General features: G+C 41.6%; 1 protein-coding gene across 3 annotated transcripts in view; it reads right to left on the bottom strand.

The window, feature by feature from the left end:
* Positions 1 to 2,050: 2,050 nt before the first annotated feature.
* nod2 (nucleotide-binding oligomerization domain containing 2) overlaps positions 2,051 to 15,143 on the bottom strand; it is a 39,568-nt gene continuing 26,475 nt past the window's right edge. For all 3 annotated transcript variants that reach the window (XM_063066889.1, XM_063066891.1, XM_063066890.1), the window contains exons 12-13: positions 9,374 to 9,457; positions 2,051 to 7,731 (exon numbers count right to left, since the gene is read on the bottom strand). In XM_063066889.1, the coding sequence (XP_062922959.1) occupies positions 7,659 to 7,731; positions 9,374 to 9,457 (157 nt within the window). In that variant the 3' untranslated portion in view covers positions 2,051 to 7,658. The remainder of the gene's footprint in view (positions 7,732 to 9,373; positions 9,458 to 15,143) is intronic.

The following is a 15,143-nucleotide window of genomic DNA, read 5'->3' on the forward strand; positions in this document are numbered from 1 at the left end:
TAAATTTTTAAATTGTCCCATTCAGGCCTAAAGATTTAATCATTGTGGAGGATTTTTTACTCTTATGGGACAACATCTTTCCTGGTAAGAGGTATCATTCTGCTAGGCAGGTGGGACTTGTGGCTGTGAAAACAGTCTGAGGATCTGGGGCCTCGTCAGTGGTGGTTGTAGAACAGACACTGCAAGAAGTTCTTCCAACAGATTTGAACACCTTTCTTCTCCTTTTTCTTCTAGTTTGTGCATCTTGATCTTGGGAAGGTGCATTTAGTTCACTAGAGCATTCTCTTATCAATCCTTCTATTGGTCCATTTATGATCTGATCAGCTTTCTCAGATATATTGCCTACTGTTGCATGTTGTAGTCGGACCACTGCTTTCGACACCTTCATGCTTCTTCTGAGCAGCATGCTCTTTCCTTGGTCCAATATGCTTTCCAACCAGAGGCAAAGATGTTGGCATCAATATCTGTTTATCCTCTGTTGGGCAACAGTTCATGGTGTAAAGCATGGAGGCAGTTGTGGCATCATCCAATACCTTTTAAATTCATTTTCAGTTGGCTTCATTGGAGGGTATACAGTATGGCATGCAATGGTGGATGGATCTCCAATCAAGTTGTAATTGTTTCAGCTAATCATGTCCCCATAAAGCTGATCCTCATGGTTTTACCACATACAAGCCCAATGTGGATTGTTGGTTGTTATATTTCACTGTAATTCCCACAGTAGTTAATTTTCCCACAGTATAACTTCTTTGTTGGGTATCTGAAGGCTGTGGGTTAGTATCTTTGAAATACCTCTCACACTCATTTTGTGGAAACACTTGAAGACCGAACCAGTGTCTAATTCCATTTTAATTAATTTGTCATTCTATTCTGGTGCAAGCCATATTACTCGTCTATTGTTAGCTTTCATGTTATTTCCAGTCCTGCACCAGTCATCGTTATCAGAATTTTCATCAACAAAATACACATTAGTGCTCTTTTTTGAAACTGCAGTTTGATATTTTATTTTTCTCTTCCTGTACAGTCCATTTATTTTCATCTTTTTATGTGTCCTACTTTGTTGCATTTGCTGCAAGTTTCGCCTTTAAACTGCACTTACTTGGTGTACGTGAGCTCCTGCCGCAATGGTAACACGATTTGTTTGTCCAGGCTGGTTTCTGTTTAGACTTTACTATTTTGTTCACAGTCACTTTCATTCCTGACTGCAGCTCAATTGTCCCTCCGTCTAATGTTTCCATTGAAAAGCAACTTCAACTGCTCTTTTAAATGTGAGGTGTGCTTCAGCTAGGAGCTGTTTTTGAATGTTTTCCTGGAAGCTTCCACAACTAAGTGATCTCTCAGTGCATCATTAAGTTTATTACCAAACTGACAATGCTCATACAATCTCCTTAATTCAGCCACATCCACTGAAAAGGACACCCCTTCTTTTTGATTCCACTGCATTCAACAATGTCTTTGGTTCCAAATGTTCCTGCATTACTTTCAGAATATCAGCAAAACACACTTCTGTTCATTTGGTTGGGGCAATTAAGCTTCGAAGCAAACTGTATGCCTTTAATCCCAATGTGCTCAGCAAAATTGGTACCTGTTCTTATTGGCTATTTCATTTATTTAAAATACTGTTGATTTTGCTCTAAAATCCAGTTATCTGTTGTGTAATCAAACATGTGCTTCTTTCCAATGTAACCAGCCACTTCCGCTCTTTTTTAATGATTATCATCACCCAGTACTCACTCTTTATGAACCTGTGAATTCTTCTGATTTCTAATATTTTGTTTTAACACTCAATTGTGTTATCCCAACAGAACATGTGCAGCACTGCTTTTTTTAAAACTTGACCATCTCTGTACATGTTGGAGTGCATTTCTTTTACTCTCTGTTCCTCTTGCTGTATTTTTTTTTTAAAGTTTAAATGTGTCTTTGCACTTCAACAGGTTGATAGCTGTCTTGGGTTCGCTTTAAAAATCCCATCTCCATTGCTAATGTTATGTTTTGTAACTTCAAAACATTAAACTAATTCAAAGGAAGACACGGGAGTCTGAAATGGGAGTCTACATCAGTGTTTACTTTAAGTGACACACACAAGTATCACCTGGTGGCAATGCACATATTTATATATATAACCTGTAATGAATTATTTAAACAAGGAAACTTTAAAAAATATATAAATAACATACACAAACATAAGATTACTCAAATATTACTGAAACAACACAACACACACTTCTTAGAATATAGCACCTCTTTTAATCCTTACATCGCCCACATTAAGACTGCGGAAATAGTGCCAAAAGGAAGGCTGATATTACTGTACCAGAACGACCAGGAATTGCTGGTCATAATTTATATCCATTCAGTTAAGTGTCTTAGCGACATCCTGCTTTCAATTACCAACCATTCTGCACCTCCATTTTTCTCATCAGAAGCAATCAAAGTCTCTTCGGAAGAAATTACAAGTATTGCAAACAGAGTACTTCCTTTCTTCTGGAAGCCACGGCCACAAATCATTTTTAAAATTGTCCATGTTAGTTTTGATGACGGTTATGCGAATGCTTGAAAAAAAAACACGTTCAGATATGGCAAAATATCAGTACAAATTTGAAGGACTAGCTAACTTATTTCTGTTCAGTGACAGTGACATTGGCTTTCAAAGTTGTGCCAGAGTGCTCCACAGCAGTTGGTGTCCAAGTCACGGGAGAGTTCAGTACCTTGGTCTTCATCTTGAACAGCTGTGTGACACAATGATCTATATTCCCTGGCTTGTTCTCAGAAACACAAACTGAGACAATTATATATTGCAGTGGGAAGATCATAAACCCTCTGAAGACATGTTTTGTTTTCCCATTATTCTACTACTGAGGACTACCTGAAGAGGGACACACAGAATTTAGAGCATCTATCACAAATACTCTATGGAGGAATTCTATTGAGGATTCGATAGGAAACTGAGGGATTGTGCCCTGTGTAACCTTCCAGACATTGCTGATGGAATGTTTGGGAATGAAATATTGATGTTGATATTGATGCGCTAATAAATTTGGCTAAGTGGACATTAGCAGTAGAATAGAAGCTTTTGACCTTAAAAACCAAATGTCATCAGGTCCCTAACATTTACTGTATTCTAATCAGTGCACTGGCTGCAGGTGGTTGCAAGCTGTATCTTTTGTGTTCACATGAATATTCACAGAACCACTCTCAATATGTGGCTAGGTAATGCCTCACCAACGTTTATAATTAGATATCCGAGGAAAGAGGACTGGGTCGAGACAACAGAGACTTTTGGAGAAGAGGAGTTCGGTGGGTAATACCGTTCCGACTGACCAGAAGTGCACTGAGAGCAGTAAGCGTAAAGGAGTTGGGTGCTTACTGTTCTGGCTAACAATGGATGGTGCAATCCGGGGTATATTACGATCGAGGAACGTGTTTGCAGACTGGATATTGAACTTTTTACTGTTGGACTTCAGCCACATTCCACCGTGATACAACACTTGGCAGCACGGGAGGTTGTTCCTGCCTGTGGCCATCGAACGTTCGGCTCCTCCCGTGGAGGGTCAGACACCTTGAGCCAATAGACCGGTCCTGGACTTATTTTCCATCCGGCATAGTTTGCTTTTTGGTGTTTGATTGTTGGGGTTTCTTGTATTGCTATATTTACCCTCTATTCTTGGTTGGTGCGGCTGTAACAAAACCAAATATCCCTCGGGATTAATAAAGTATATCTGTCTATCTATCTATATGGCTGAATTTTTAAGTTTCAAACTGGTATACTTAGTCCATAAAATTTACATTTATAGAATACACTTCTTCTGTCATTATTCACTGTACCCACTCCATCATTACAAACTGACAGTGAAATGAACAAATAATGGTCTGATCAGTTTCCAAAGGATCTAGCCTCACTTTTACTTTAATTTTCTCTGAGCCCCAAGGTTATCTCAACATTAACACAGGAAGACATAAATCTACATGGGTCTGAGCAGAAGATGGGAACATTGCCATTGAAATGTACATTGAATTAAGTCCTTCCAGTGCCTGGAATCATCATTCCTCTTATACTCATGACACACTTGGTGACTTTAGCACAATATATACTCAATACCAACACAATATAGAAGACAGCAACTTTGCCTGGATTAGATTAGATTAGGAAGCTTTCCAGTAAAGTCTGAGGATGGTTAGCTCTAAGCCACACCATTTAGCAGGTTCTGTATTCACCTAGCTGACAGTACATTTTTGGTGCATTTGTTGCTGTCCTTGATGGGGTCTCCTGCATTCATCATAAAACTAGTTTGTTCCACAGATGATGGAATTAAAGAAAAGGATGGAGCAGACCAGAGATTATAGATTGCATTGGTATAAAATAAAATTCTACTGTTGCAGGCAATCCTTTACACTTTTACAATGTAAACAGCTATATCTGAAATGAATGTATCAAGAATATGATTTTTTGTAGGAATCTTCCTGGAACAATGTACAATGAAAAGATAAGACATCAAGAGGTTTTCATACTAACATAGTGGATGACAATGGCCATCATAAATCAGTAATACTGAAAATGGAAACCACTCTTAATCACACACACATCACAATAAGTGAGGTATTCAGTTGATGGATAAAGTAAAACATGTTTAGTAAAGTAATTCATCATCATTGTGTGCTGTGTCATATGACCTGGGCAATCATGCATGGTCTTACCCATGACCTTAATTATTCTTGGCAAATTTTTCTACACAAGTGGTTTGCCATTGTCTTCTTCCAGCCGGTGTCTTTACAACACAGATTATCCCAGCCATTATCAACACTTTTCAGATATTGTCTGCCTGGCGTCAGTGGTCACATAACCAGGACTTTTGATATTTCCCAGCTTCTCATGTGACCATCCACCTGCAGCTCTCCTGGCTTCACGTGGCCCTGATCGGGATGGGGGTGGGCTAAGCAGATGCTACACCTTGCCCAAGGGTGATCTGTAGGCCAGCAGAAGGAAACAGTGCCTTACGCACGCCTCCTTTGGTAGAGACGCATCTCCTTCCCACCCAGCTGAGTAATAAATCCATAAATAAGACACTCTCACATCTATAATTGGTTCCTTAAGGTTGTTATAGCCAGGGGTGGCAATGGGGATAAGCTCCCACTACCCAATGGATGATCCCAATGGTGTGTGCCTCAAATAGCCTCTGACAACCAAACCCTTCACAAACAAGAGAAAAGATGAAGATGCTGGAAATCCGAGCAACACACAAAGTACTAGAGGAACTCAGCACTTATGGAAAAAAAGTACACTTGACGTTTCAGGCCGAAACCCTTTGGCAGGACTGGAGAAAAAAAGCTGAGGAGTAGATTTGAAAGGTGGGGAGGGAGGGGAGAGAGAAACGGCGGGTGATTGGTGAAACTTGGAGTGGGAGGGATGAAGCAAAGAGCTAGGAAGTTGATTACTGAAAGAGACAGAAGGCCATGGAAGAAAGAAGGGGGGGTGGGAGGAGCATCAGAGGGAGGTGATGGGCGGGTAAGGAGCTAACAGGAGAGAGGGAAAGGGGATTGGTAATTGTCAAGGTGAGTAGGGAGGCATTACTGGAAGTTTGAGAAATCGATGTTCATGCCATCAGGTTGGAGGCTACCTAAACAGAATACAAGGTCTTGTTCCTCTAACGTAAGTGTGGCCTTATCCCGATGGAGTTGGTCATGGATGGACATATCAGAATGGGAATGGGTGGCCACTGGGAGATCCTGCTTGTTCTGGCGGATGGAGTGTAGATGCTCGGTGAAGTAGTCTCCCAATCAAGAGGCCACACCAGGAGCACTGAACACAGTATATGACCCCAACAGACTCACAGGTGAAGTGTCACCTCACCTGGCACGACTGTTTGGGACCCGGAATGGTAGTGAGGGAGGAGATGTAGGGTCAGATGAAGCACTTGTTCCGCTTGCAAAGATAAGTGCCAGGAAGGAGATCAATGTGGAGGACGAATGGACAAGTTTCAGAGAATTATCTGCTGGATGCGAAGGCTGGTGGGGTGGTAGGTGAGGACAAGAGGAACCCTATCCCTGGTAGGATGGCGGGAGAATGGAGTAAAAGCAGACATGCGTGAAATGGACGAGATACGGTTGAGGGCAGCGTTGATGGTGGAGGAAGGAAAGCCCCTTTCTTTGAAAAAGGAGGGTACCTCCTTCATTCTAGAATGAAAAGCCTCATCCTGAGAGCAGATGTGGCAGAGACAGAGGAACTGAGAGGCGGGGATGGTGTTTTTACAAGTAGCAGGGTGGGACGAGGTATAGTCCAGGTAGCTGTGAGAGTCCATTGGTTTACAATAGACATCGGTGGATAAGCTGTCTCCAGAGATGGAGACAGTAAGATCGAGAAAGGGAAGGGAAGTATCCAAAATGGACCAGATGAATTTGTGGGCCAGGTGGAAGTTGGAGGCAAAGTGGATGAAATCGACAAGTTCAGCATGGGTGCAGGAGGCAGCACCAAAGCAGTTGTCGATGTAGCATAGGAAGAGTGCAGGATGGTCACCAGTGTAGACTTGGAACATGGACTGTTCCACGTAGCCAACAAACAGGCAGGGATAGCTGGGACCCATGTGAGTGTGAGTGCCCATGTTTGAAGAGAGTGGGAGGACCCAAAGGAGATATTATTTAGAGTGAGGACAAGTTCCGCTAGATGGAAGAACATAGTGTTGGAGGGGAACTGGTTGGGTCTGGTGTTCAGAAAGAAATGGAGAGCTTTGAGGCCTTCCTGGTGGAGGATGGAGGTGTATAGGGATTGGACATCAATAGTAAAATTAAGATGATGGGGTCCAAGGAACCTGAAATCTTGAAAAGATGAAGAGGTATCACAGATGTAGGTGGGAAGGGACTGAACCAGTGGGGATAAAACAGAGTCAAGATATGCAGGTATGATTTCAGTGGGGCAGGAGCAAGCTGAAACAATGGGTTTACCTGGACAAGCAGGTTTGTGGATTTTGGGTAGGAGGTAGAAACAGGAGGTGCACGGTGTGGGAACTATGAGGATGGTGGCAGTGGATGGGAGATCCCCAGAGCCAGTAAGGTTGGTGATGGCGTGGCAGACAATGGCCTGGCATTTCTTAGTGGAGTCCTATTCGAGGGGCAAGTAAGAGGTGATGTCTGAGAGTTGGTGCTAGGCCTCAGCAAGGTAGAGGTCAGTTTGCCAGACTACTACAGCACCTCTCTTATCTGTGAGTTTGATGGTGAAGTTAGGATTAGTGTTGAGAGAGTGGAGAGCCCAGCGTTCGGAAGGAGTGAGGAGTGTTAAAAGTCTAGATGGTTAATGTCCTGTCAGGAATTGGCAATGATAAGGTCCAGATCAGGCAGAAGACCAGGGCGGGGTGTCCAGGAGGAGGGTTGAAGACGCGACACATATGACTTGGCTACTAAGCCTGACAGGAGAAGGGGCACAGGTGGGCTACTGTATCGGTCTCTGCCATTCCTTTGGATCCACCTGATACATGGAGAGGGGGAGCTTGCTACGTGGGCAACAACTTGCTCTCCATATTGTACTGCCCTGGCTTGCATATCTAGATAGCTGGAATGTAGCATCCATGGTTAATCCTGACTGATGGAGACCTCAGATATTTATATTTAAATTAAGTGGGACAATACAGCTGTTTGTGAGATCAGTGATATATGGACAACATTTTCGATCAAAATGTCAGTCTCCTTTCTGCACTGGTCATCTCTTCAATCTCCTCATCAGTCATTTGATTTCTTCCTAACCTGAAAACCAAAAATAAAATGATTCAATATATTTCATGCTAATAATTTCTGTATAATAATTAGCTTGGAATATACAAAAATTGTGCTGTGATTAGAATGTGGCACAGTACAGCGTATGACGGCTGTTTCAGAGAGCTCTCCTTCACCCTGCTTTCTTTTGAAAGCCTAATTCGTATTTCAACATCTTTCCGTGGACACTTGCAATCCTAGAGTATTTCGGCAGTATGTGACAAGAGAGTATTGAAAGTTCATTTCACCATTACAGAGAAAGCCAGTCTTTAAAAAGGGGAAATCAAACATAATCAGCCGAGGTTTTCCAGAAGTAATGGCCAATGTATTCCATTCCTGCACTCAGGGTGTGAGAAAAGTTGACTAAATCACCAAATATGCACTGTGGAATTTGCAGCACAGGTTAAAATGTGTGCTAACTGAACAGAGTGCAGGCACTTTGTAAAGACTCGTTCCGTAGGCAACAAATCAAAAGGATAAGCTGAGAGAGACACTGTGCAGACCTGGTGCAGTCACCCAGGCTGAACTTGGCCCTTGAAGGCCTAGCTCTTTTACAGCCTTTCTGTTCAAGCCTGGGAAACCAAGGTCACCAAGCACACCAAAACAAGATAAAAATGCAAACAAAGGATTCTAAGGCAATGCTTACTATTGGACAGTTATTTTACTAATTCTTTAGCACACAGAATTAGTTAGGTATTAACACCTGAAATAATATTATGATTGGCACTTATGGTGGGTTTCAGAAATGCATAGAGTTTCTTTTGGATCATTATTTATGTACAATGGGTTGATTTCTGTATAAATATGGTATTTCTTTGTTCAAACCAGAACAGTGTGGTGAGAGGAGGCAGGCTGCTTGCTTTGTGCACTAGTAAATAAAGTGTGATTGAGGAAGGAGATCTATATGTTTTGTAGTTATCAACGAATCAAATTTAAAACATGCTGATTTGAAAAATGGGTATCTTAATTTCTCACCAGTCATTTGTAATTTGATTGCCTGCTTTAATAAACAGAGTAATATAACTCAGTTTATTTGATAGCCAACATGTGCAAGGTCATAATATTTATTTCAATCACCATCATGCCTCCCAACATCGAATGGTTCTTTCCACTTTGATTAACTGTGCAAATACTATTTTGGAGCTGGAGAATATCCATGAGGAAATATGATTATGCATGACATTCCTACAGAATGGTCACAATGAGAAGGAAATCAACCAGGCCCTGAAAAGGACCAACAGAAAAAGAACAGGAAACCTAACAATGAGGATGAACCCATCAGTACTCCCTGTCTTCCCTATAGTTCTATGGTTTCTGGAAGGATCGCCAAGATCCTGAAGAAATACTGGATTAATACAAACCCGTAAAGAAGCTCAAATCACAGCTTATGCAGGTCAAAGATGACCTGGGACCCAGAACAGCTGGTGTTTATAGGATTCCCTGTGAATACAGAGCAGCACATATTGGCCAGAGGGGATGCATGGTGGAGATCCACAACAAGGAGCATACGAGGTGTATCTGATTGGGTTACCTGGATTTTAATATTAGATACATAGGGAAGCTATGAACCAAGATGATCAGCCCAAGGACAGCTCTATAAGTGACAAGAAGAGACTGCATATTAAAGACTTACCAAATTGATGTAATGGTAGTGTTGTGCTTTAGAGCAGTAATAATAAATTCTATTCCCTTCTTTGTTATCTTATTATTAGACAACCTGTAGAGAGGATGAAATAAAAAGGTCATAGTAATAGGCATTCCCTGCAATTAAGTTAACCTTGCAACTCAAGCACTTCCCAACATTATTCACCCAAATAATTCATACAAAGTTTATTGTTTAATGCAGAATAATATCGTAGTGAATGGAATTGTACCTGAAGTTGAATAATTACCATTGCTGCGATTGGATATAGATCTCACAACTCCTTTAAACAATAGTAGCAAATTACCTTGGTCAGTTAATATACCAAACCACATGCTTTGGGATGTAGAAGGAGAAGGAAACACCCAGAGGAAACTTACAGCATCCTGGGGAGGAAATGCAAACTCCACACAGAGAGCACTGGAAGTCAGGATTGAACTGGAGCTTTGAGGCAACATCTTTATAGCTGTACACTGTGCCATCCTCTTGCCTTTTTCACATTTTTATATTATATTAAAGGATCCATCTGTTGCAATAAAATTCTTTCTTATTTGGACTGTTTGCTGGTTCACTCTTGATTTGTTTGTCCTCTGGTCCCAACATGCTGTTCAGTTGGGATACAGTCTATCCCAGCTGTACAGCTCTTTCTTGGCACTCCACAAATCGAAACACGTTTTGTACAACAGTCTTTGAAACATGCAGTCATCTCCCTGATCCCAACAATATTTGTTCTTGGCTAAGGTAATGTTGCAGAAATGATTACCATTAAGCGTTCTGCTCCAACTCTCAGCAGCAACCTTTTCTTAATCCATCCTGTGTCATTGAGAACAGGACAACTGTACCCTGTCTTTCAACTTTAAATTCCTCTGCAGTCTAGATGAGATATCCTTAGCTATGACAATGGGTAAGTAATATAGACCTTTTTGAGGTCTAAACTTTGTGATTCTAAATGACAATATCAATCCTTACCAGCTATTCAACCCTTAATTATAATCTCTTTCCATTCTGCCCCGCCATATGAACAGTTTCTTGTACCACACTGCCACAGTCAGTTTGATTGCTCTCCCCTAGATCTACTGAACAAATGCAGGGATGGAAGATTTTGCAATTCTACTGTATCTCCTAAATTCCCATTCCCACTTTACTTACTTCATAGGCAGTTCTTAAGCACTAAATCTAAGGGGTGACACAGCCACCTTAAGCTAAAGTTCCTAGTAACTTTCTCCCTTGCTGATGTCTCACAACCTATTTCAGTTCAGACTTCAGCTCCTTAGCCAAATTCCTCAACATGCAGACATTTTGCACAGATGTAGGTGCCCCACACAGAGATATCCACAAGCTCCCCTCTTTTACAACAGTAGCTCATCTCCTGCCCTAATTAATTAATTAGCTTAATGCTAATCAAATAAGCACAATTTTAATTAAATCTTTATTAAAATGAATATTAAAATTTCTTTAAATGTTGTACATTGTTAAACTTAGCCCATGGTCATTACCAACCATATTCCTACTCATTCACTGCTGTAGATTTCTCTTGATGTAGCTTTCAAACCATGTCATTGTAAACCATTAAATGCCAGGGTGGAGTTGCTCCTACTGACAATCACTTTCCAGCCACCTTCCTCATAAAACCCTGCATTCTGTGGACTACTACTTCAAAATCATACTGTGCTTACAGGGATTCACTTTTTAAACACCAGGAGGCACAAGATGATGGTCGAGGGCTGATTCAGTTTACAAGCAGCAAAGACCCGCAGGGATTGGTGCTGGGATTCTTGTGATTTGTTCGATATGCAAAATTAAGGGGCAAGATTAGGAACTTTGAAGATAACACAAAAATTGGCAATCGTGATGACATTGAAAAGGGCAAGAATGATATTGATCATCTACTGAGATGGGCAGAAAAATGGCACATGGAAACAGAGGGTCCTAAACAATAAAAGGTGTTACACATTACAAGGACTGGTAGGGATAGGATATACTCAGTGAATGGTTTGACTCTTGAAATGATGATAAATAGAGGGAACATGGTGTACATGTCCAAAGTTTCCTGAAGCAGCAACACAGAGAAGGTGGTTAGGAAGAGATAGAGAACATTTGCATTCATTAATTGGAGCTTGGAATACAAGAACAGGGAAGTTATGTTAAATCTGTATAAATGGACCATAGCTCAGGTGCTTTCCCCTAGACTAGTGGTCACCAACCTTTTTAAGCCCAAGATCCCCTGTCTCGACCTCAGTGAAAGGTAAGATCTACCTACTAAATCATTTAGAGAGAAAACAGCTCAGATTGTACTTCCAATTTGAGGCCTTTTATTTGGGCGAATCGTATTTGAATTACACAAAATACTTTTGTCAAATGTTCAAATTAATTCAAACAAGAAAACACTGTAACTAGCATATCAAGCAGGCCATAGCTGTCTTTCTTTAAGAATATTACAATACTTCACACCTTTAATTCTAAGTTTCATTATTTAATTTTATTCCAATATGAAAAATAAATGAATAAATATTGACTGTTGCACTCAGTGTGATGACTGGGGCTGAATTCTTTCTACTAGTTCCCTGAAACTTGGCTCATAACTACAGACAGCCAGTCTGAGACAGTCTGTGAGGTGTAGGGTTGCCAACTGTCACGTATTCCCCCCGCTAAGGTAGAGCGTTCCTATGAAACCTTTCATGCCGAAATGCTTTATGCCGAAGAAGCAATTTACATAGAAAAAATTTTGAGCGTTCCCAGACCCAAAAAAATAACCTACCAAATAACACATAAAACCTAAAATAACACTAACATATAGTAAAAGCAGGAATGATATGATAAATACACAGCCTATATAAAGTAGAAATAATGAAAATTAAGCCAAAACCGATTTGTGGGGTAAAAAAATTGGCACGTACACGCATGCGCACAAAGGTGCCCGTGCAAAGCTTCATGGTCATGGTAGTCCTTCTCGGGGTAAACACAAATGTCCCGGGATTTGACTGCTACTTTTGTCCGTTATTTGGAAGTGAGAAAGTTGGGAACCCTAGTGAGGTGTCTGTCAGTAAAGTCAGTTCCTGTACTTAGATTTAATAATTTTTATCTGTGAAAATGCAATTTCACATAGATAAGTTGACCCGAAGTAGGCACTGACTTTTAGTGGTATAAAACCAACGCGCACTGTTACGTACCCCGTAACTGGGTTGCCAAACCAGCAGAAATGGATCACTCAGTTGGAGTCTGGAGTACTAGAACTAAGAAAGTTTTATTAAAGAAACAAGCAACACAGTAATCGAAAGGATAATAAATGCAACAATTCAACAATGATAACCACACATGTGCACAGAATTAAGATAACAGCATCAATCAAGCTCTATCGTTGTCTAGGGGTAAATGACCAATTTCAAAATGACTCAAAGTTCAGTCCAGTTAGTAGTTCAGTTCGCAGTAATCGTTGCCATGGCGATGGACAAGGTGGGGGAAGAGAGACAGAGAGAACAGGAACAACTCATCATTCAGCACAGCTTCACTCACAGACCAGCGAGATTGCTCACGAGCAACTTTTGGGCGGGTCTTTGGTGATGTCACCTGAGGTCACCGACTGTGACCCCTCCTCCAGATGCGGTCGATCCTCTGCAGTGAACCCGGCACCCAGGCAAGGGCGGACACACACCGGGTTCCCGCTGATCGTACCTTTCCACCCTTGTCGTTGTCTGGTACTTCTCATCCACTTGTGAGAGGCGCACCGCTTCCAGGGTCTCGTTACCTCGGGTGGCGTGTGTGTCCTGTCTTAGCGGACCTGTCCCTTTTTATCCCCCTGCTGGGGCATCGCCTGTCCATCACTTCAAACAGTTCAGGGTTCAAAGGGGGGAGCCGCTCCAGACAGCTCTCTCTCTCCCACGTCCCTTCATTACACATCTCCAGACGCTGCTCCATTGTTCCTTATCTCTCCTTCCCCTGAGGGCAGGTGGCAGACCAACTGCTGATGCCACTGATGCTAGCCCAGGCCAGCAAACATCTTAATTTTATGTGTATTCTCGTAACAGCACACTGCGCATTGCTCAGCCCCATCAGTAGTAATTACCACCAGTTTATGAATGGGGATGTCATTTTCACGGACATATTTTTTTAAACTCATTGTAAATATCCTCACCTCTCATTCTTTCCTTTAATTGCAAAAGAGTGAGGAAGTCCTCCTTTGTTGTAAAATCCTGGAAAGCCATTCTGACAAATACAACAAGCTGAGCTGTTTACATTACATCCAGGGATTCATTGAACTGTAGTGAAAAATATTCATGTCCTCTGACGGTGACTCTACCCTCCTTGTCACTGTTGCAGGGCCAAGCAGCATATTATGTATTGCGGTTGTGATGCCATTTTTGTTTTTAAAATCATTAAAAACCGTCTCTGTGGTAATGACCATTGCTTCCTTGAATAAATCGCCATCTGTAAAAGGCTTCTTGTGTTTAGCCAAAAGGTGACTTACACGAAATGATGCTTCAATAGCAGCCTTATTTTGAGCAGCATGTTTTGTGAAAAACGATTGCTGGGCCTTCAACCCCGATTTCAGCTCAACTTTCCAGGCACGAATTGCGCTCCTTGGGGGGTAGGTGTCTTTAAATTCCTGGTGGTTGGTGTTGTGGTGCCACTCCAGATTCCCTCTTTCAGTCAGTGCTTGTGTTTGGTGGCACAACATACATACACACTTGTCTTTCACCATTCGGGATGGAATTTGTACGTTTTTGCCTTCTTTTGTGGAGCCTCTACTATGCTATCAGGATATCATGAGCGATTGCCGATTCCGTCGCCTCTGATCTGGGCCGACATACACGTGCCGGGTGGCACCTAATTAATTAGCTGGTTTATTTCGGCTTTTTTTTCTTAAAAATGTGCTGTGTGCATCCCAACTACCGCTGCACCCCTGCATGCTTCACGGCCCGGAGGTTGGGGCACTGCCGTATATTGATGTTTGCAACAGTCTGTACTGTTACCTAATCCGATTGGTCACTTTGATGCAGCACAGGCTACGCTGAAAACGCGGTGCATGGCAGGGGGAACTACACACATGCGCACTGGGCAGAAAGAACGGAACGAAACCCCCGCAACCCGGAAACAATCTCTCTTTACAAACAGCATTTAGCAAAAATATTGCTATATTACCATTATCCTAATTAGTATTACTTACTTTTATAATGCTCACATTACAACATTATTTATGTATTTATTTTTGATTTTTCTTCAGGATCTACTGGGAAAGTCTCAAAGATCGACCGGTTGATCGTGATCGATGGGTTGGCGACCCCTACCCTAGAGCATAGAAAGCATGTGATTACACTGGAGAAGGTGCAGAAGAGATTTCTTAGAATACCAGGAATAGGGCACTTAAGAAGGACTTAGAGTAGATGATGAGAAAGTCTCCCCCTTGGCCAGGTGCTATGACCAGAGTGAAAGGTTTTTAAAAGTAGGGGTAGGAAGTTAAGGGAGGTGGGAGGGATGAGATTTTGAATTTTGTTGCACTGCCTGATGGAGTGATGAAGGATTTTGGCCTGAAACGTTGACTGTTTATTTTTTCCATAGATACTGCTTGATCTGCTGAGTTTCTCCAACATTTTGTGCATGTGTTACTCTGGATTTCCAACATCTGCAGAATCTCGTGTTTATGAATCACCAGAACTATGCCTTCATTGCTCATAGAAAAACCATTGTGTGTTTCTCGGAAGCCATCTAACCAGAATTAAAACTTCCAGTTATACAATTATCCATAAAACCAATAAAGCACCAT

This window comes from Mobula hypostoma, chromosome 14 (assembly GCF_963921235.1).
Source record: "Mobula hypostoma chromosome 14, sMobHyp1.1, whole genome shotgun sequence".
Lineage (NCBI taxonomy): Eukaryota > Metazoa > Chordata > Chondrichthyes > Myliobatiformes > Myliobatidae > Mobula > Mobula hypostoma.